This window comes from Natator depressus, chromosome 6, assembly GCF_965152275.1.
Source record: "Natator depressus isolate rNatDep1 chromosome 6, rNatDep2.hap1, whole genome shotgun sequence".
NCBI lineage: Eukaryota > Metazoa > Chordata > Testudines > Cheloniidae > Natator > Natator depressus.
The window spans coordinates 42,312,591-42,334,580 of NC_134239.1; the positions used below are offsets into that span (position 1 = coordinate 42,312,591).

General features: G+C 43.2%; 1 protein-coding gene across 2 annotated transcripts in view; it reads left to right on the forward strand.

Annotated features, from left to right (window-relative positions):
- The window catches only part of MPPED2 (metallophosphoesterase domain containing 2), a 129,890-nt gene that overhangs the window by 37,545 nt on the left and 70,355 nt on the right, over positions 1–21,990 (forward strand). For both annotated transcript variants that reach the window (XM_074955154.1, XM_074955155.1), the window contains exon 3: positions 10,462–10,643. In XM_074955154.1, coding sequence (XP_074811255.1) covers positions 10,462–10,643 — 182 coding nt within the window. The remainder of the gene's footprint in view (positions 1–10,461; positions 10,644–21,990) is intronic.

Sequence of the window (21,990 nt, forward strand, 5' to 3'; positions counted from 1 at the left end):
CGAGGGTGCTCCTTCCACAACAAAGATTTCACAGCCTATCCACGCCTAGAGACAGTTCAAACCAGCCCTCAAACTTCAGCCAGACATTGCCATCAGCTTCTGGGGCACATAGTGGCTGGTATGTTCGTCATATCTCACGCCAGGCCACACATGAGGTGTTTGCAGATGTGGTTCAAGTTGGTTTACAGGCTAAAGAAAGACAGGCTAGACAAACCTCTCTTGATGCCTTCCAGGATCAAACACTCCCTGAATTGGTGGAAAGACCCTGTAAATGTGTGTACGGGGGTCCCATTCACTCAGCCTCTTTCCTCTCCCCCTCCCATGGATTGAGGTACACAGCTCAACAATCTCACGACTCAGGGAAAATGGTCACAATATAGTACCTCCATCTCGAATTCTCACACGCTCCATGTGGGTGGTTTCCTCCTCTGTCACCTTCTTCAAGAATGTTCCTATCTCGCAAATCTGCAGAACAGCCACCTGGGCGTCTATATATACCTTTGCAGAAAACTATGCGATTACTGGGACTCTGCTTCCGACGCTATCTTCGGCTCCACAGTATTACCATCCATAACAGACTTGACTCTGAAGCCCCAACCTCCATTAAGGGATACTGCTTGGCAGTCACCTACAGTGCAGCACCAATAGGGATACTACTTGAGGAAGAAGAGGAAGTTACTCACCTTGTCCAGTAATGATGGTTCTTCAAGAAGTGTTTCTCTATGGGTGCTCCACAACCTGCCCTCCTCCCTTCTACTTCTGAGTTCTTGATATGGACTCTGCAGTAGAGAAGAAACTCAGGATGGTTTGCCCACGCAGCAATAATTAGCCTCAAGGCGGAGCACTAGGACAGGAGAGTGCATGTGCAGGCTGAAGAGACACTGCTACCAAAGATCTCAGATGAGAAGCACAGGGATGCACATATACCTACAGTGGAGTATCCATAGCTCTTGAAGAATCATCGTTCTTCTGCACAAGATGAGTAACTTCCTCTTCTTGAGGGGTGTGTAGGTTGCACAGCAATTGTCTTGTAGTTTTTTTTGCCATAATCTATTTAAGTTCCATAGAAAGAGAGATGCATCTGATCGTATCTGCTAACCACTTTTTAATTGATAGCTTTCCCTGTTTTTGATATGATCTTTTAGAAATATGGAGATGTTTTGTAAAATGTGAGGAAATCTAGTTTTAGGATTCTGCTCTGCATTTCCAGAGGACATTAGAACACCCCTCAAATCCAGTCATCGAGCCATTGTATTTTATTGTACTTGGGATCTAATTCTGTCCTTGGATTTGCTTCAGTGGTAATCATGTACATCTAAGACCAGGTATGAGCCCTAAGAGGGCCACTACAATAGACCTCTAAAAGAGTAAGGGCAGCATCGAAATTAGGCCTGTTAAAACTTAAAGGCCAAATTCTACAACTGCATTTATGTGGCCCTATTGAGGTCATTGTGGGGTGGCACAAACAAGCAGAATTTGGCTCTAACTTTTTCTTCCTACTTTAAAATACATTATATGGAACAATATACATATTTTTACTGAAATTATGCGTCCGATTCTGATCTCACACCTGTCTAAATCTAGAATAACTGCATTGGCTATAGTGAAGTTATTCCAAGGTTATGCTGGTGTAAATGGCGTTAGAAACAGACCCAATAGAATTAGTAGTAGTGTAGAATTAGTGTATGTAAGGTTAGGCCAGTTGTGTTACTGTAGAGCATGTAAAAGTTTTTATGGTGTCAGCCAACAACTTTAGTGATTTCAGCTTGTTTGGTGATCAGGACACTGAATAGAAAGCTTTATTTTAGTGTAGCATGGAAATTAGTAGAAATCAGTATGTGTGGGTGAACAGAGGTGATATTAAGAGAAGAGGACACATCTGTGAAAAAGGAGCTGGGTTGCTCTATATAGAACGGTATATTAAACATCTCTCTCTCTGCAGAAAACTTTTTGTTTACTCAGAAGAGTGGGTCAGAAACCATATGACTGTGACTGAAGTATATGTGAAATATGAAACAGAGTGGCAAAATTTTAGAAGATGCAAGTTTTTTAAAAGTGCTTCATTACTTTAAACATATTTTATTTGTCAGAAGCATAGTGAGATTTCTGGTGCCCAGGGTCGGATCTGAAACACTTTTTTTACTTGAAAATCCCAGATCAGAATGTAGGGTTAGGAGAAACCTTGTATCCCAGTCAAGATAGGTTTCCACTAGATGCCACATCCTACACCACCAAATCTGACCAAGAAGATAAGTTGTGTTTTGAACACGTAGCTTCCTAATGCGTTGTGTACTGGTTCCGAGTCAGACAGATTGAGTCTGTTGATAATGGACAGTTTAAGCCCATTTAATTCCTTAAAGTAATATCACATGCTGTGTGAGTACAGTACTAGGAAATTTTGTTTACTCTCCTCTGCTCTGTCTGCTCATGGATCCTTCTGCTAGCATCAGTGGGAATTCTGCATGCATGTTGATGGGAATATATGTCCCTTAATACAAATGGAAATCACTGGGTTTGCCCAGGATAAGTCATCCTTTCTTTGAACAGGTTTTGTGGCTCCAGCTCAGTCTCCCATGGAAGTAGTCTCAGTCATAAAGTATAGCAGCACGCATTCACATATTTAGCAGTCACTGGGTATGTCTACACTGCAAAAACAAACAAACAAACCCATGTCAGTGAGTCTCAGAGCCCAGAACAACAGACCTGGGCTCTCACCACAGGTCTAAAAATAGCCGGGTAGACATTTCTGCTTGGGCTGGAGTATTAACCACTCTGGGAGTACATTCATCCCTTGTATAACTCTCAGGCATTCAGCTGAAATAATTGGAGCTACACCAGGGATGAATTTGGCATCCTCCTTCTAAAGGGTTAAAAACATGGCTGTCTCAACTTTCAGTGCCCTTAAATGGGCATCTGAATGATCTGCAAAGATGTGAATTTAGGATTCCAGGACATATGCCCAAAATAGATTTAGGGAGGCAGTGTTCCTACTGGTTATAGCAGGGGACAAAGGACGTGTCTACCCTAGAAAGGGCTTTCTGGTATAGCTATACTGACAGACCCTCCTAGTGGAGACACCGTTTATACCAGCAAATGTGCTTTTGCTATGTCACAGCGCGGGTTGGCCCTTGTGAAGGAAGTAGGTCGTGTGCCAGAACAGGTATTCCTGTTTGGCCAATTAAGAGGGTGTGGAAGCACCTGAGGTCTATAAGGGACCAGGAAGAATCAGAGACAGGGAGAGGATCCAGTCAGTTGGAGAGACCTCATGAATCAGAGCTGCCTGAGTGGGAGTTGGGGGCAGGTGAGAGCTACCAAAGACTGTATATTTGGTACCTGGGAGAAAGCTGAAGGCAGCAAGAGGGTTTTTCCAGCTGGCGTCCCCAAACCAGCGAGCCAGGACTGGAGAGAGCGGAGGTCAGGTGCGGCAGAGGGAGAGCCGAGGCCCAGAGAGGGCTGAAGGTAGGGGAGCAGCAGAGGAGCTTACCTGCAAAGATCTCCAGGACCAGAGAGCTGGACCCAAAAGAATCATGAGAGGGCCAAGAAGAGTAAGAGATACTCCCCTGGAAAAGATTATCTCCCAGCAGACAGGCCGTGGGGGTAGTTGCTGGGAAGAGCAGGGTTACACTAAGAAGGGCTGGTGTGGCTGTCCGGGTACAAGAGGAGGACTGCCGGAGAGTCTGGTCATGGTCAGAGGTGCCAGTGTGTGATATTTGGGATTGTCATAAATATAAAGGGAGAGCTAACCACCTTTAAATCCCTCCTGGACAGAGGAAAAACCCTTTCACCTGTAAAGGGTTAAGAAGCTAAAGATAACCTCATTGGCACCTGACCAAAATGACCAATGAGGAGACAAGATACTTTCAAAGCTGGAGCAGGGGGGAAACAAAGGATTCTCTCTGTCTGTGTTGTTGCTTTTGCTGGGACCAGAGCAGGAATGCAGGTCAGAACTCCTGTAAAGGGCTAATAAGCGATCTAGTTAGATATGCGTTAGATTCTGTTTTGTTTAAATGGCTGATGAAATAAGCTGTACTGAATGGAATGTATATTCCTGTTTTTGTATCTTTTTGTAACTTAAGGTTTAGCCTAGAGGGATTCTCTATGTTTTGAATCTGATTACCCTGTAAGGTATTTACCATCCTGATTTTACAGAGGTGATTCTTTTACTTTTCTTTAATTAAAATTCTTCTGTTAAGAACCTGATTGCTTTTTCATTTGTTCTTAGGATCCAAGGGTTTGGGTCTGTGTTCACCTATGCAAATTGGTGAGGATTTTTATCAAGCCTTCCACAGGAAAGGGGGTGTAGGACTTGGGGGGCTTTAGGGGAGAAAGACATTTCCAAGTGGACTCTTTCCCGGTTATATTTGTTAGACGCTTGGTGGTGGCAGCAATAAAGTCCAGGGACAAAAGGAAAAATAGTTTGTACCTTGGGGAAGTTTTAACCTAAGCTGGTAAAAATAAGCTTAGGGGGTTTTTCATGCAGGTCCCCACATCTGTACCCTAGAGTTCAGAGTGGGGAAGGAACCTTGACAGGGTGTTGTGGGATGAAGACGTCAGGTGATATAAATTACTATTTATATGGGGTGAGAAAAATAGTATATGTATATTCTCACCGTCCGCCCTTAGTATATTCTCTTGCTGGAGATGTCAGGATATCTATCGGTTGTGATACATTGAGAGTTAATGCTGTAAGAAGTTGCTTACTAACTAGTCATCCTTTGAGTAATGGATACGTTTAGCGAAGTTACCAGACAACTTGCCTGTCCATTTACCAGAGTGCTTGTAGTTCCCATTTCAAGGTTGGGAGCAACAATTATAAATATTGAAAAGTTAATCCATTGTCCAATTTTTTTATTATATTAAGATAATTTAAAAAAAAAAATCTCTGCAGAAGGTTTCTTAGGAAATTCTTATTTAACTTGGTGAAATGACATAATCACTGAGGTCAGCAGAATGAATTCTGGACCCCAAAGTCTTACTCAGCAGTATTATTCAGATAATTTTGGAAGTAGGTGTCCTGTATGATAAATGTAAGGTTTCTGGAGCATACCAGTGGATCAAACTCCTTTTTAATAAGAACTAGCTGTACATGTTGCTAACCTTTTCTACCTGTCCACAGATCTGGTAACTGGGGGATTGGAATCTATGTCATTTAAGCTGTTTTCCCCTCAGTATTCACAACCGCCAAAAAATGTTCATACCCTTCCCTCCAAAACTAAAAATTGGGTATGTGCCATTTACTGATGTGTTTCCTCCAGTACACCCCTGTGGTACAGTTCTTAGTAACACATCAATTTACAATTACACTCATTTGAAAAATGGCTGTAATATTTTGGATCCAGTTTTTAAAGGCAGAAGCTGAAGTGTTGGTTCCAAAATAAGGTGCATGTGCACCCATAGGAGGTATTTACTCAGCATTTGACCATAATGCAGTATTGCCAACCCAAAGCATTCCAGAATCAGGCCTCCCCACATCGCAGAATTGGCTTAATTATGAGATTTAAAATATATTAAAAATGTTGGTATTTTTTATTTGCTTTTTGATTTCTGAGCCTTTAGGGTGCACTCAAGTCATATTCTTATGCATTTCTCTGCACCAGGAGAGCTAGAAACATACTCTTTTTTTACATGAAAGCTGCAATAATTATGTGATTCCAGCGCTGGGGCTTTAAGAAAATTAACAAATATCACGAGACTCATGATAAAATCACAAGAGTTGGAAACCCTGATGATGTGTAGTCAATATTTTAAGAAGGCGCTTTCACAGAAATGTCCTCCCTTAATTTTCCATAAAACCCGAATATGTGCACGTGTGTGCAGTCTCACGCCCACAGAGAGAAAGGGGTGATGTTCTGGGAAATCTGTTCTTTTTGTATATCCATTTAAAGTACAAATATGTTTTCTTAAAACCACAGCCGAGGAGGAGAGGTATCAGCACTTAGAACCAAACTTCTTTTAAGTGCTTTTGCTGGAAATATTTGTACTTTGCTCCCGGGTGGCGGGGGGCGATTCTGAGCATACTCATTTTACTGCAGAGTGTTTAATTTACAAAATTTGAAATAGGGGTAACGGGCTCTGTAAGAGGGCGGTAAAGTATGAAACCAAACCCAATTCATCACCACTGGTGGTGAAAAGTATGAATGGTGAAAAGTAAATGATTAAAACTTTTAGTTAATATTAATAACACAGCTGTGTTTTAATATATGATATTTAACTTATTGCCCCCCTAAATGACCCACAGAAACAACATGGGTGGACATTACTTTTGCAAACAAAGGGGACACTTGAATTTTTTAGTTGTCTTTTAACAAATGATTAGCACATATTAACTAACACCGTTGTAAATTCTAGTATAGCTACTACACAGATGTTTGTACCAGGAGATAAATGTGCGTTGCTGATTGCTCGGCACAAATTTTTGTTGCTGTAGCCTACAGTTAAGATTGACTAGTAACAAATGGTTTTGTACTGTCTACACCAGAATTTATAATTGCATTAGTTAACATACATTAATTAACGTGATTAAAGCACAACTAAAAATTCAGATGTAAACATACTCCATTGGAGAAACTCATCTAGAAAAAAAAATTGTTAGGTGACAAAGAACATATAATAAAGGCCTGGCCAATATCCATTCCCACAGCTAGCAGATCTGGAAAAGAGTAAAATTTCAAGATCCTGTATGGTGGCCCCAACGTTGATCCCCTGTAGCAAAATCAACAAAGGCGGTTTAAGAACAGTTGACTGTACACAATAATATTGCTGCTAAAATTTGTGTTAAAAAATGTCTGAGGACAAATAAAATTTGTGTGTGTGTGTCATGGAATATGTGTAATGTTTGAGCTTCCTGCATGATTCCCTATGCAGGATATTCCCAGTGAGGAACTGGAAGTTCTGCCAGGCAGAAGTTTCAGCATCCCTGGAAATCTTACGTAATTGGTGGGGAGGGAATTTGGGGATTGGCTTTTCCACACACCAAAAGAGGAGGGAGGGGGAGCAAAGGCAGCCTTCCTGGTTGTGAAGATACATTTGGTTCTGTTTTCAAAGTTAAGTGATGCAGTGCTATCTGCCTCATTCTGCAGAGAGCCTGAAACAGTAGCTCTGAGAAATCTGTACTGTCCCATTCATCTCAATGAGATGTTAGTCTGAAATCGAGAGATGATTACATGTCAACATTAACTATTTCACTACTGAGTAGAAATATCCAGCTAATGTACTTATCCCACTGTTCAATGTCTCATGCCTTCCCGTGTCCCAAAGGCTCCAAGTCGTCTCTCACCTAGCTGCCAAAACCTCTAGCTTTCCCCCTTGATAATTTCTGCAGCGCAGTTGTGCATTGTCACTAAAATATTTGTGGCATATCCCAAACCGAAAATGTGGAAACAATGCAAAATAAATGAAATTTGATATAAAAATCATTATACAGGGGATGTTGCAATGATTGCAGTATTTATTTTCATTTTCAGTAACACATTAAATTGCCAGGGCTAGCAATACGCTATCTTTCCTAGGCCTCTGTTGGAGGAAAAGTTGAAATATTCAGCTTGTCAGGTGATCTGATGGGCTGGGTATAAGAACCTGCAATGGTTTAGTTTCAGATATTCAGTAAACTAGCATTGCTTAATGACAGAGGAAATTAAGCTCGAATCCAGAGGAAAAGCTATGCAGCAACATCATAACACTGACAAAGAGAAGAAAAGCTCTTAATGAATTTGGATTTTGTTATGTTCTTTAGGTTAGTTATTGCATGCATAGAAAATAATCCTAAACCAGTCTCCAATCATATACTTTGATGGGATTACCGATAGCAGAGCAGATCTTGAAACAACCAGCGTGTTTGGGAATGAGCTGGAGGGAGCAGGGAAAAATGTTTACAAGCAAAAGTGGGTGCCACAAGATCCGATGATGATATTCATCCCTAATGCAGATATACCCGAACAAAGTATGCTACAGCAATGAAAGCAGACGTTCATTTTCATGTATTGTCTGGGGGAAACATTCCTAGAAGAAGAGATGTTGATAAGACCGTAGCTGCAGAGACCCATGTATTTACTTGGTAATATATATCTCAAAGTTTTCAATTTAGCCTCAGTAATGGGAAGGAAGATGCCAAATAAGAAAGCACTATTGCTTATAATCACAGTTCTGCCCATGTTGTCAGTGTGATCTCAGTGAATTAGTGAATTTTCTCTGTGGTAACAGCCTTATTAATTTCTAACCCTTGTGGCGAAAAACCCATTAATTGTGTGTTGGAGTTAGGATTTCTTTTTGGGTTTCCAATTAAACCCACAGTGATAACTAGTTATATGGGCCATATAATCATACAATCTGCTCATTATTTTATTTTATTTTATTTTATTTTTTGGGGGGGGGGGGGAAATCTTTCAAGTACTAAAAAAAATACAGGAACATGTGCAAGTTACATACCAAACAGTTCCTTCCCACCTCACCCAACTTGCAAAATAAAGGCCAGGCAAATAAACTCAACTAAATACAATTGAACCTCACTAATTTGCACCAGTACCTAGGAGGTACTTTATGAATGACTGAACTTTACAAATTAACAAGTCAGTGAACAAATGCAACAAAAACTCGTTTCATTTCTTTGACAAGTGAACTGTGGTTTAGGCCTAGTTATTTATGATTGTGCTTCATAGGATACTAGTGTGTACCAATGTGATCTATCCATTCCTAGCGCACTCACCCTTGTAGCGCTTGGGCACTATTCAGGAAATGTTTTGTAGTATATGTGATAAAGTAAATAGATTCTTGGTAGTAAAAAAAAATACCAGCTAGAGTATTCTTCCATTAAGGCCCTGCTTATACAAGCAGTTCATCTTTTGAACTAATGTATTTATGCCAGTGCAAACCCCAAGTGTAGATAGGCTGCACCAGGTTTGCAATACTGAAGTTTATCCCAATAGGTTATCAGGGTAAGTTACACTAGTAAGTGCCCCGTTTTGTACTGGGATGGTTTGTCACCCTTAGGAAAGGAAGGATATGGTCTGTCCAGTGGTTGGGGTAATACTCCAGGACTTGAAAGACACACGTTCAAAACCTTAATCTGTAACAGACTTCCTGTGTGACCATGGGAAAGTCACTTAATCACTGTGAATCAGTTCCCTACCTGTAAAGAAGGGTAATAGCACTTCCCTAACTCACAGGGTTGTTGTGAGGCTAAGTGCACTCAGTGATGGGGACTATTTAAGTATCAAAGATAGGGGTTTATATCAGCACAGTTACACTGCTGCAACTTTCCCTAGTTTACACTGATCTTAGATTTCACTGAGGATGGGGAGGGACAGCTAATGAACACATAAACCCACACTTCACACACACACGTCACCTGAGTCTGGATTAGGAAGCAGTAGTGAGAATAAAGATCTAAAAAGCTTCAGAGTTTTGTACAAGATCCTTTGGCTCCATATAGTGTGGGACTCAGTAGAATGTTCCGTTACACAATTTCTGGATATGATCTTCTGGGATATTGCTCCATGTATCTTGTTTTATATTACACAGTTCTGTTATTTGTCGGCTCTTCTTGTGACATATTCATTGTGTGGTCCAAATTCTCAGCCTGCGTAAACTGGCAGCACCCCATAGACTTCAACGATGCTGTGCCAGTTTACACCAGCAAAGAATTTGGACTTATGTGTGGAGGCCGCCACACAGCTCAGGACATAAATAGGTACATATGCCTATTTAAAAAAAAAAAAATAGAGGAACACTGCTAGGCTTTATGTTTTCTTATGAATTGTCTTATTTCTCTTACAGATAACACATCACGTTACTAAAACTGAAGGCATTTTTTAAAATCAAATCAATTTTATTCTTATGCTGGCTTTTCACTTTTTTTCCTTTCATTCAGTTCCATCCTTCAAGGTGCTGAGCACCAGCAAAGCACTTAAGCGTGTGTTTATCTGTATGCATGTGGCTGGTCCTGCTGAGGTCAGTGGAGCTATTCATGTGTTTAACATTAAGCATGTAGCGTAGTGCTTAGCTTGACTAAAATCCTGTTGCTCAGTCTCTTGCAGGATCGAGCCTAGTAGGAGACTATTCTGGCCCAGCTGACAGTGATGTTATTTAATGGCCCATGCACTTGGTCATTTAATAAGATATGTGGTAGTAGCTATTGGTTGGGTGGAAAAGGTCTGACTGGATTATACATCTCTAGAATCCATGTTCTCTGATTTCTTTATTGATGTTAATATCAGGACTTGGTGCTGGGCCTGCCATATCATGTATAATTTTTGACCGTCTTGTTTTCCTGTCAGGAAAGTGTTTACCTTTTGGATTGTTCATGCTGCTGCATTATGGATTCTTAAACAACAGGACATTTCTGATCTTCCACAGTTTTCTCCCTAAGCGCTTTGTGTATATAGATTTATGTTCATATTTAAAGTAATGCATGTGAGGGTTTTAACCCATGTAACTGTTATGGGCTCTGTTATGTATCTGCTTTAGGGTCGACCCTATCCCATATGACACTCCAAAACCAACGGGCCACACGCGATTTGTCTGCGTCTCAGACACACACTCCAGAACAGATGGCATCCAGATGCCTTATGGGGACATCCTTCTCCACACAGGCGATTTCACCGAGCTGGGACTGCCCTCCGAGGTTAAGAAGTTTAATGACTGGTTAGGTAAGGAATTATTGCATTTTGGTGACCCCAATTAACCTTTTCTGTCCAAGTGTCACTCACTGCTTTCTAATTGAATTAAAGCACTTGGAGACCCCACCTCCACAACCCCTGCTTCAGTTGTTCTTGTGTGATGTGCTCTGTCTAATATGATTGTGTTAATTAAAGATGAATTGAGATATTTTGCTTTATCACTGCATTATCTTGGGGTAGGGACCTCTGTCATTCCAAGGCAAGGGTACAGGAGCTATGCGGCAGCTCTGAGTGTACACTGTTATGGTGAGACCGGATGTGTGCACACAGTATGTCCCACTGGCAGCTGGCATTTCTGTAGCTCTGGGTGTGCAACCAAAAAACCCCTTTTCCCACCATTGGGAGGGGCAGCTTCAAAGGGATTGTACTAGGCAGTATGTGGTTGTGGTTACTGAACTGAGTGCACCTTTTAGATAAAGGAGGGCTGGCATTTTAACCCTTTGACTGCTGACTTCTGCTATGCTCTGGAATCTCCCAGATGGAAGCACCTATTGCACTGGTGAATTTGCCAAGTGTCTCCTAGTGGTCAGTTGATACTGGTGGGCCATTAAGAGGATGACAGCAGCTCCGCAAGAATTGCGCAGGTTGCAGCAAGTAGGTTATGCTCAGGAGAATGGATTTTTCCATGTGCCAGGCATCATTGTTACACATGATATCATGAGGCAAGTTATGTATTGCCATGTCACTGTTTGCACTAGGGGTATTAAAGACGCTAGGATGGCCCAACAGAGCAAGCAGGTCTTCCAAAATCTCTTCCGTCTCAAAATAAATCTGCAGCAGTATATAAAAGCTTTTAAAAGCGTGGCTGAGTCATTGCATTGTGCCCCAATCATTGCACTCTCTCTCAGCTGCTGCTGTATGATGACCATGTCGCTAAAGGCCTTTAATAACATCATTAAATCCCATTGGATTCTCTTGGCTGGCCCTTAGGGAGATGAGAGGACTTTTTTTTTTTTGGTTCATAAAAAAAAACAAAAGCGCTTCCCTTCCACATCCTTTGCCTTTCTCACCCTCCTCCTTGCGTTTCCTCTCCGTGACTTGTGCATTTATATATATTCTTACTCTCTTTCCCCCACTTGCTTTCAATGACTCATAGTCCCTTGTCTTATTTTAAGAATACTTGCCCCTCCTCTGGCTGTTGTATACTGGATACAATGGCTCCTAGTATCCCTCACTGCCATCATGCTGTAATTATGCCTCACCAGCTTTATGATTAGAAAGTCCTAGTGTATTCAAATGGTTCAAAACACATCCCTTTCTGCAACAGTGTTAGTACAGGGTCAGAATGTGACAGGAGCTTATGTGGTGTATAGGAGGAGAAGCATACAAAGAGCCGTCTTTCACACCTTTTGTGCAGCCTCCGCACAGGCCTGTCAAAACTGGAGTCCATATGCACAGACGTGTGCAGAGACTCCTGGGGATACATGGTTTCAAAAGAGATTGAATATGCTCCCCCCCAGAATGAGCAAGTCCAACTAGGGAAGTAGGCAGCACTATTGTTTAAGATGGTTCAGTCTTCAGACCCCTTCTGTGGCAGGCTGCTCCTGGAAGGATTTGCTGTCCTGAGCCCACAGACCCAAGTACCCACTATGGATGGAGCTCAGTGCAGCGTCTAAATATTGGGTCATTACTCCAAAATACTATAGTAGTATCTTGATAAGGGAAGTGCTGAGATACAGTACTTTATTTGAAGATGCCAATCTGCGCTGCAGGAAGCCAGCACAAGTAAATATTTTCATTGTTCCATATTGAATTTTATATATCAGAGATACCCCTTTATTTAACAACCAATTATTATGATTAGATTTCATCACATAAGCCTCTGGTGTCTGTGCTTACTGTATGCGTGCAGGAGTTACATGAATAGTACCTTTATTCATATTGCTCTGTGGTTAATATTAATTACATGAATAGATACTCCAATATTTATTTAAGGGATTTCTTTGTGTGTGTATACCACACACACACAGGGCTGGCAGAGGTTGGTGTGGCATGTAGGTCTAATAGTCCAGATTCTGTAGTCTTAGGCAGTGAGAGCACCACATGATTTGCCCTTGCACTTCTATATTTCTCTCGCATGTCTTAAGGAGATCTCTGTTGTATTTCATTCTGGTTTTGGTTGTCCATAGAGTCCACCTGTAACTTCATACATAAAACAATACCTGCCATTCTATTTGCATATTAGAATGAGGCTGCAAATGATTTTTTCCCCACCATATAATGGTTGCAGTTATTCTTAGCTTTCTTTTAGGTGATCTGTTGTCTGGAGTTCTGTTCATACCTCACAGTGATGAAATTCCCCTACTCTCCTTGGGACGTGCCTGTACACTCCCCTTTATTTACACAACGCATAGAGGAACTGAATGGCCCTGTGGAAGAAGGTGGGGGAAGAGTGACTGGGCAACACATCTCTCCTGCCTAGTGTGTAGCCATCTCTCCCCTCTGTGGCTACTGTGAAAAATGTCATCACCATAAAACCATGGAGAAAGGCCATGCCCTGAGCACTGCCCAGCCTGCCCCTCTTCATCTCTATAGAGAGCATCCACGAAGGTGCTTGTATAGCATGAGATGGTGATGGGGGGGGGGGGTGCGCATACCATATAGGTGGCACTCCTCCATTACATGCCCTGCCTGTGTGGATCTGTTGCTATTTGCTCTTCTCCTCTCCCGAAATTAGAGCATTGTGACTTTAGGCAAGTCACTTGGGGCCAGAACTTTAAAGGCATTTAAGCACTTAACTCTGAATGGCTTTAGTGGGAGTTAGGCATCTAACTTCTTTAGTTGATCTGAGCCTCAGTTTGCTAGCTGTAAAATGGGGATAATAACACTGCCCTATCTCATAAGAGTGTTGTAAGGAGAAATATATTTAAAATAGTGAGATGCTCAGATAGTGTAGTAATGGGGGCATAGAAATATCAACATATGTTAGAGATGAGCAAATCATCTTCTGTATCCTATTCTTAAGATTTGTTCTCACTTCTGCTCACTGGTATTCCTTTTGTCTCTCATTCTGTCTTAGCTGTTCATCCCATCCTGTTGGTTAGGGCCTGTTCCCAAAACCTTTCTGCACACAGAATTCCCAACAAAGGCTATGAGTGTATCGCAGAAAAAGTGGGGTTTTGTACAGCAGGATAGCTAACGCAGGTTAGTGATTCTGCTGTAAAATCCTGGTGTGAAACCAGCCACCTGTAGTTTTCAATGCAAGGTAGCTAGGTCAGGTCAATACTGTAATCCCACTTGTGGATGACCTGGTCTAATTTACCTTGCAGTAAAACTACAGGGCCTTGCTCCACTAGGACTTTAGAGGGATTGCTAATGTACATTGGTTATCCCATTGTAAAAACACACCCTTTTGGCGGAAAAGACAAAGCCAAAGTCAAGAAATTAATATCCTACCCCACTTTTTCTTGATTAAGAATTTGGTATGCAGGACTGAGTCCTTCGTTTTGCCTTATGACTCTTAATTCTTTGTACACCTGAAATGTGTGCTGAACTTAGTGGGGGTTTTGGCTGCATAAAGTATTTAGGTTTGGGTCCTGTCTGTCTGCATCATTCATATATGCAGTGTTTTTGTAGCTGTGTTGGTCCCAGGATATTAGAGAGACAAGTTGGGTGAGGTAGTATCTTTTATTTGACCAGTTTCTGTTGGTGAGAGTGAGAGAAGCTTTCAAGTCTACTCAGAGCTCTTCCTCGGGTTCTCTCACCAACCGAAATTGGGCCAATATAACAGTGTTTCTCAACGACTGGTCCATGGACCAGTGCTGGTCCCTGAGATCTCCCTGACACAGTTTAGGAAGGAAGCAAGCTAGTCCCTGGTATCAAAAAGGTTGAGAAACACTGCAATAGAAGATATTATCTCTTCCACCTTGTTTCATTAATGTCAGCTCTTCTTCCTATGCCTGTTGTGTTTTTCAGCGTTGGTACACCATTCATCAAACCCTGTCTTCCACATCATGTCTTCTCCTCCCTATAGTTAGGTAGTCTTATAGCATAACTTTTGCTAATTCTTATGCTTTTTTCCCTTGACTGATAAATTTTCATTATTAGTTTTGCATGAAACTCTTCTGGGCTTGTGCACTGAATAGCCTCTGTGGTCACTTAGTGATTACACATGCCAGCTGAGGTAATTTATTCACTTTGTTTTGGTGTGAACATGTCCCAGGGGTCTTGTAACTGCTGTAATCACTTGACCTTAGTGGCTGTTAAATGCTTTAAACACAGTTATTTTAAATTTATAATTGTTTTCATTAAAAATCCCTTATAGTAACTTAACTGACCTTGCAGTAAACAGCATTATATGCTGGGGAAGAATTAAGATATTATGCTATGGCTAATATACTTCTTTCCAAATATACTTAGTATATTACTATATCACAATGCACATTTTCCCCTTCCCTTCACATTGAGTCATATATGGAAAATTAAAAAGAAGAATATGTAATTATAGCATAGTTGGCGATATACAGTATGTCCTTTCCCATGTACTGGGAAGTGACTGAATAAGTCACAAATGCAAAAGTAAAGGGAAAGCAAAGCTGAATTTACGTAATATATATCTGTAATGACTTGAAGGTATATTTATAGTGTCAGATAGGGCCTGATCTTGCAAACCCTTGCTCACATGAGTAGTCTGCATCAATTTCAATAGTACTTTTCATGACTGAGGTACTGTTTACAGGATCTGTTTCTACACCAGCTGAAATTCTTCAACCACTTTTTTTTTTTAAATTGCTACCACTATTTATTGCCTGAAATGCTTGTTCTGTTCTTACTTAGGCAAAACTCCCCCATGGGAAGTGCAGGATTCGATGAGTTGGGCTGTTTTATGCTCTGTGGCAACAGTGATTTCAATCTGGAATAGCCCCTGTGAAGTTGATGGAGTTACCACAAAAATACATCACCATAACTGAAAATAAAAAATTTGACTCATTGTTTCTGAAATGTTTGGGAGGGGCAAAGTGATTCTTTCATGCTCTCCTTTCATCTTTTATGTACATTGCCAATAATGTTCCTCTTAGGGTACATCTACACTGCACGCTGCTGGTGGCAGTGTGTAGGGTCTGTGTAGCTACATGCTGCAATGGAAAGCAACTGCATCAACACTGAGCCCTGGTCTACACTAGGACTTTAGGTCTAATTTAGCAGCGTTAAATCGATGTAAACCTGCACCCGTCCACACGATGAAGCCCTTTATTTCGACTTAAAGGGCTCTTAAAATCGATTTCCTTACTCCACCCCTGACAAGTGGATTAGTGCTTAAATCGGCCTTGCCGGGTCGAATTTGGGGTACTGTGGACACAATTCGACGGTATTGGCCTCTGGGAGCTATCCCAGAGTGCTCCATTGTGACCGCTCTGGACAGCACTCTCAACTCAGATGCACTGGCCAGGTAGACAGGAAAAGAACCGCGAACTTTTGAATCTCCTTTCCTGTTTGGCCAGCATGGCAAGCTGCAGGTGACCATGCAGAGCTCATCAGCAGAGGTGACCATGATGGAGTCCCAGAATCGCAAAAGAGCTCCAGCATGGACTGAACGGGAGGTACGGGATCTGATCGCTGTATGGGGAGAGGAATCCGTGCTATCAGAACTCCGTTCCAGTTTTCGAAATGCCAAAACCTTTGTCAAAATCTCCCAGGGCATGAAGGACAGAGGCCATAACAGGGACCCGAAGCAGTGCCGCGTGAAATTTAAGGAGCTGAGGCAAGCCTACCAGAGAGGCAAACGGCCGCTCCGGGTCAGAGCCCAAAACATGCCGCTTCTATGATGAGCTGCATGCCATTTTAGGGGGTTCAGCCACCACTACCCCAGCCGTGTTGCTTGACTCCTTCAATGGAGATGGAGGCAACACGGAAGCAGGTTTTGGGGACAAAGAAGATGATGATGATGATGAGGTTGTAGATAGCTCACAGCAAGCAAGCAGAGAAACCGGTTTTCCCGACAGCCAGGAACTGTTTCTCACCCTGGACCTGGAGCCAGTACCCCCCGAACCCACCCAAGGCTGCCTCCTGAACCCGGCAGGTGGAGAAGGGACCTCTGGTGAGTGTACCTTTTAAAATACTGTACATGGTTTAAAAGCAAGCATGTGAAAGGATTAATTTGCCCTGGCATTCGTGGCTCTCCTGGATGTATTCCCAAAGCCTTTGCAAAAGGTTTCTGGGGAGGGCAGCCTTATTGCGTCCTCCATGGTAGGACACTTTACCACTCCAGGCCAGTAACACGTACTCGGGAATCATTGTACAACAAAGCATTGCAGTGTATGTTTGCTGGCGTTCAAACAACATCCGTTCTTTATCTCTCTGTGTTATCCTCAGGAGAGTGAAATATCATTTATGGTCATCTGGTTGAAATAGGGTGCTTTTCTTCAGGGGACACTCAGAGGAGCCCGTTCCTGCTGGGCTGTTTGCCCATGGCGGAACAGAAATGTTCCCCACTGTTAGCCACGGGGAGAGGGGAGGGTTGAGGGGGTAGCCACGTGGTGGGGGGAGGCAAAATGCGACCTTGTAACGAAAGCACATGTGCTATGTATGTAATGTTAACAGCAAGGTTTACCCTGAAAGAGTGTAGCCAGTGTTTTATAAAATGTGTCTTTTTAAATACCGCTGTCTCTTTTTTTTTTTTTTCTCCACCAGCTGCATGTGTTTCAATGATCACAGGATCTTCTCCTTTCCAGAGGCTAGTGAAGATTAGAAAGAAAAAAAAACGCACTCGTGATGAAATGTTCTCTGAGCTCATGCTGTCCTCCCACACTGACAGAGCACAGACAAATGCGTGGAGGCAAATAATGTCAGAGTGCAGGAAAGCACAAAATGACCGAGAGGAGAGGTGGCGGGCTGAAGAGAGTAAGTGGCAGGCTGAAGAGAGTAAGTGGCGGGCTGAAGACAGGGCTGAAGCTCAAATGTGGCGGCAGCATGATGAGAGGAGGCAGGATTCAATGCTGAGGCTGCTGGAGGATCAAACCAGTATGCTCCAGTGTATGGTTGAGCTGCAGCAAAGCCAGCTGGAGCACCGACTGCCACTACATCCCCTGTGTAACCAATCGCCCTCCTCCCCAAGTTCCATAGCCTCCACACCCAGACGCCCAAGAACGCGGTGGGGGGGCCTCCGGCCAACCAGCCACTCCACCACAGAGGATTGCCCAAAAAACAGAAGGCTGGCATTCAATAAATTTTAAAGTTGTAAACTTTTAAAGTGCTGTGTGGCATTTTCCTTCCCTCCTCCACCACCCCTCCTGGGCTACCTTTGTAGTCATCCCCCTATTTGTGCGATGAATGAATAAAGAATGCATGAATGTGAAGCAACAATGACTTTATTGCCTCAGCAAGCGGTGATCGAAGGGAGGAGGGGAGGGTGGTTAGCTTACAGGGAAGTAGAGTGAACCAAGGGGCGGGGGGTTTCATCAAGGAGAAACAAACAGAACTTTCACACCGTAGCCTGTCCAGTCATGAAACTGGTTTTCAAAGCTTCTCTGATGCGTACCGCGCCCTCCTGTGCTCTTCTAACTGCCCTGGTGTCTGGCTGCGCGTAACCAGCAGCGAGGCGATTTGCCTCAACCTCCCACCCCGCCATAAACGTCTCCCCCTTACTCTCACAGATATTGTGGAGCACACAGCAAGCAGTAATAACAGTGGGAATATTGGTTTCGCTGAGGTCTAAGCGAGTCAGTAAACTGCGCCAGCGCGCCTTTAAACGTCGAAATGCACATTCTACCACCATTCTGCACTTGCTCAGCCTGTTTTTGAACAGCTCCTGACTACTCTCCAGGCTGCCTGTGTACGGCTTCATGAGCCATGGCATTAAGGGGAAGGCTGGGTCCCCAAGGATAACTATAGGCATTTCAACATCCCCAACAGTTATTTTCTGGTCTGGGAATAAAGTCACTTCCTGCAGCTTTTGAAACAGACCAGAGTTCCTGAAGATGCGAGCGTCATGTACCTTTCGTGGCCATCCCACGTTGATGTTGGTGAAATGTCCCTTGTGATCCACCAGAGCTTGCAGCACTATTGAAAAGTCTACCCCTTGCGGTTTATGTACTCACCGGCTTGGTGCTCCGGTGCCAAGATAGGGGTATGGGTTCCGTCTATGGCCCCACCACAGTTAGGGAATCCCATTGCAGCAAAGCCATCCACTATGATCTGCACATTTCCCAGGGTCACTACCCTTGATATCAGCAGATCTTTGATTGCGTGGGCTACTTGCATCACAGCAGCCCCCACAGTAGATTTGCCCACTCCAAATTGATTCCCAACTGACCGGTAGCTGTCTGGCGTTGCAGGCTTCCACAGGGCTATCGCCACTCGCTTCTCAACTGTGAGGGCTGCTCTCATCTTGGTATTCATGCGCTTCAGGGCAGGGGAAAGCAAGTCACAAAGTTCCATGAAAGTGCACTTATGCATGCGAAAGTTTCGCAGCCACTGGGAATCGTCCCAGACCTGCAACACTATGCAGTCCCACCAGTCTGTGCTTGTTTCCCGAGCCCAGAATCGGCATTCCACGGCATTCCCCATTAGCACCATGATGCATGCATTGGCAGGGCCCATGCTTTCAGAGAAATCTGTGTCCATGTCCTGATCACTCGTGTGACCGCGCTGACGTCAACTCCTCGCCCGGTATCGCTCTGCCAGGTTCTGGTGCTGCATATACTGCTGGATAATGCGTGTGGTGTTTCATGTGCTCCTAATTGCCAAAGTGAGCTGAGTGGCCTCCATGCTTGCCTTGATATGGCGTCCACACAGAAAAAAGGCGCGGAACGATTGTCTGCCGTTGCTCTGATGGAGGGAGGGGCTACTGACGACATGGCTTACAGGGTTGGCTTCAGGGAGCTAAAATCAACAAAGGGGGTGGCTTTACATCAAGGAGTATTTCAGGCAGGACTTCACGGAGGGTTCCAATAAGAAATGGTGCACCTAAGTTATTGTTCTTATTGGAACAAGGAGGTTAGTCTGGCCTCTGATTGATACATGGCTAGATTTACCTCACTGCACCTTCTCTGTGAGTGACTGCAGTGTGACCTAGAGGAATGAGTCCCCTAGACGGGGGAGGGGGGGAAAGCAAATGAGTACAAAACAAATCTGGTCTATTTCTTGTTTTGGTCCACTCCATCTATCTTTTACATCTTTGGCTGGCAGCAGACAGTGCAGAAGGACTGCATGCCATCCACATCTCAGGGCTGCTCGGGAGAAGATGGTACAATACGACTGCTAGCCATCCTCATCTCTTGCCTGCGTGGCAGAAGATGATGCAATAGGACTGCTAGCAATCCATATCGCCTGCCTGCTCACCATAAGATGGTTCAATAGGACTGACTGCAGGACTAAAGAGAATGACTTGATCAAGTCACTCCAGATTTAGTCCCTGCGCCCATGTCTGCCCAGGCGCTCCTGATCGACCTCACACAGGCGACCAGGAGCACCTCGGACATGACGAGGACAGCTACCAGTCCTATTGCACCGTCTGCTGCCACAAGGCAATGGGTTGCTGCTACTGTGTAGCAATGCCGTACCGTGTTTGCCAGCACCCAGGAGACGTACGGTGACAGTGAGCTGAGCAGGCTCCATGCTTGCCGTGGTATGGCGTCTGCACAGGTAACTCAGGAAAAAAGGCGCGAAACGATTGTCTGCCCTTGCTTTCACGGAGGGAGGGAGGGAACGGGGGCCTGACGATATGTACCCAGAACCACCCGCGACAATGTTTTAGCCCCATCAGGCATTGGGATCTCAACCCAGAATTCCAATGGGCAGCGGAGACTGCGGGAACTGTGGGATAGCTACCCACAGTGCAACGCTCCGGAAGTCGACTCTAGCCTCGGTACTGTGGAAGCACTCCACCGAGTTAATGCACTTAATGCACTTAGAGCATTTTCTGTGGGGACACACACACTCGAATATATAAAACCGATTTCTAAAAAACCAACTTCTATAAATTCGACCTAATTTTGTAGTGTAGACATACCCTCAGGCATGTAGCTACATGCATCAGTGAAAGGATTTGGCAGGAGAGAGGCCTCAGGGAAAGGCTCTGGCAGCGGGGACACAGTAGGACCATACATAGTTATTTTTAGCTGTGTAGATGGGGGGAGGCACTGCTTGGGTGTGTAGAGGGCAGCGTAGGGTACATACCCACAGAGATCAGGTGTGTCTTTACTCACCTAAGAAGAGCCTCACCATCTATGCTTCTATTTATACCCATGCTGGGGGGCATGCAGTGAGGGGACTCTACACGTTGATGTAAGGGGTGTGTGGTGTAGACTTACCCTTAGTGTTTTCTCTTTATTGCTGCTGCATGTGATCGGTAAACTGAGAAAACATGTGAATAATGTGACATAGTGAGGCAAGTCTGATTTTTGGATTAGTGTCAAATGCTTCTAGTTACACCAGTGTGGTCTTTGTTGACTTCGGTAGAAACGCACTGGTGTAAATGAAAGAAGAATTTTGCCTTTATATGCAGTATATTTAGTTTGTCCAATGTGTCAGTGAAAGAAATAAAAGCAGAGTACGTATATATTTAAATTTGGTGGTTGGCTGGTTACCCTGTGCTTATTTGTGTATTGGTGGTAGTTCTGTTAAGGCTTGTTTTATGCTAAGCAGAAAAGTTACTGTGGGTCATGTTGGTATGAGACATTTGATTAAGTTAATGAAAGTAGCAGCTTCAAATTGAAACTGTTGACTGTAATGTAGAATAGATGATAAAGCTGGAAGAGCTATGATAATGTGGTGTTGCTGTAGGAAGTATGAACAAATGACCTGTTCTAATCCACCCTTAGCTTGTCCACATGAGCCCTTGTCGCTATCTAAAAGTGTATCCTATGGTTGTAGGTTAGATGTCCGCCATTATAGGGTTTGCTTCTTAAAAACCAAACTTATTCTGAAGCAGACAAATGGAACAAAACAATATAATGAGATTTGGGACTTTTTCTCTTCTTCCCAACCATCTCTTTATTCTTTTTTGGTTAGGTTCCTCCTTCATTCTTTTCTCATTATAGTTGCACGCTTGGCTCTTCTCTGAACCCAATCCTCTACCTACTTAGGAATAGTAAATGGGAATTTTTTCTGAGAAGGGCGTGCAGCGCTGAGCATTAATCTCACATATTTAGGTACATTTAAGGTAATAAATTCACTCTGATCAAATATTTGACCTTTCAGGACTTAATTTCATTATATTCCTTTTTAAATATTATCTTTTGTAATAAGAATTCTGTCAGTGTTTGGTATGTAATAATATAAACATGTTTGAATATTTATCAAAAAACAACCCAATAAACTGCAAATTGCCAAAAACTCAGAAGGATATTAATGCAAAATGCTCTGAGTTAATTTAAAA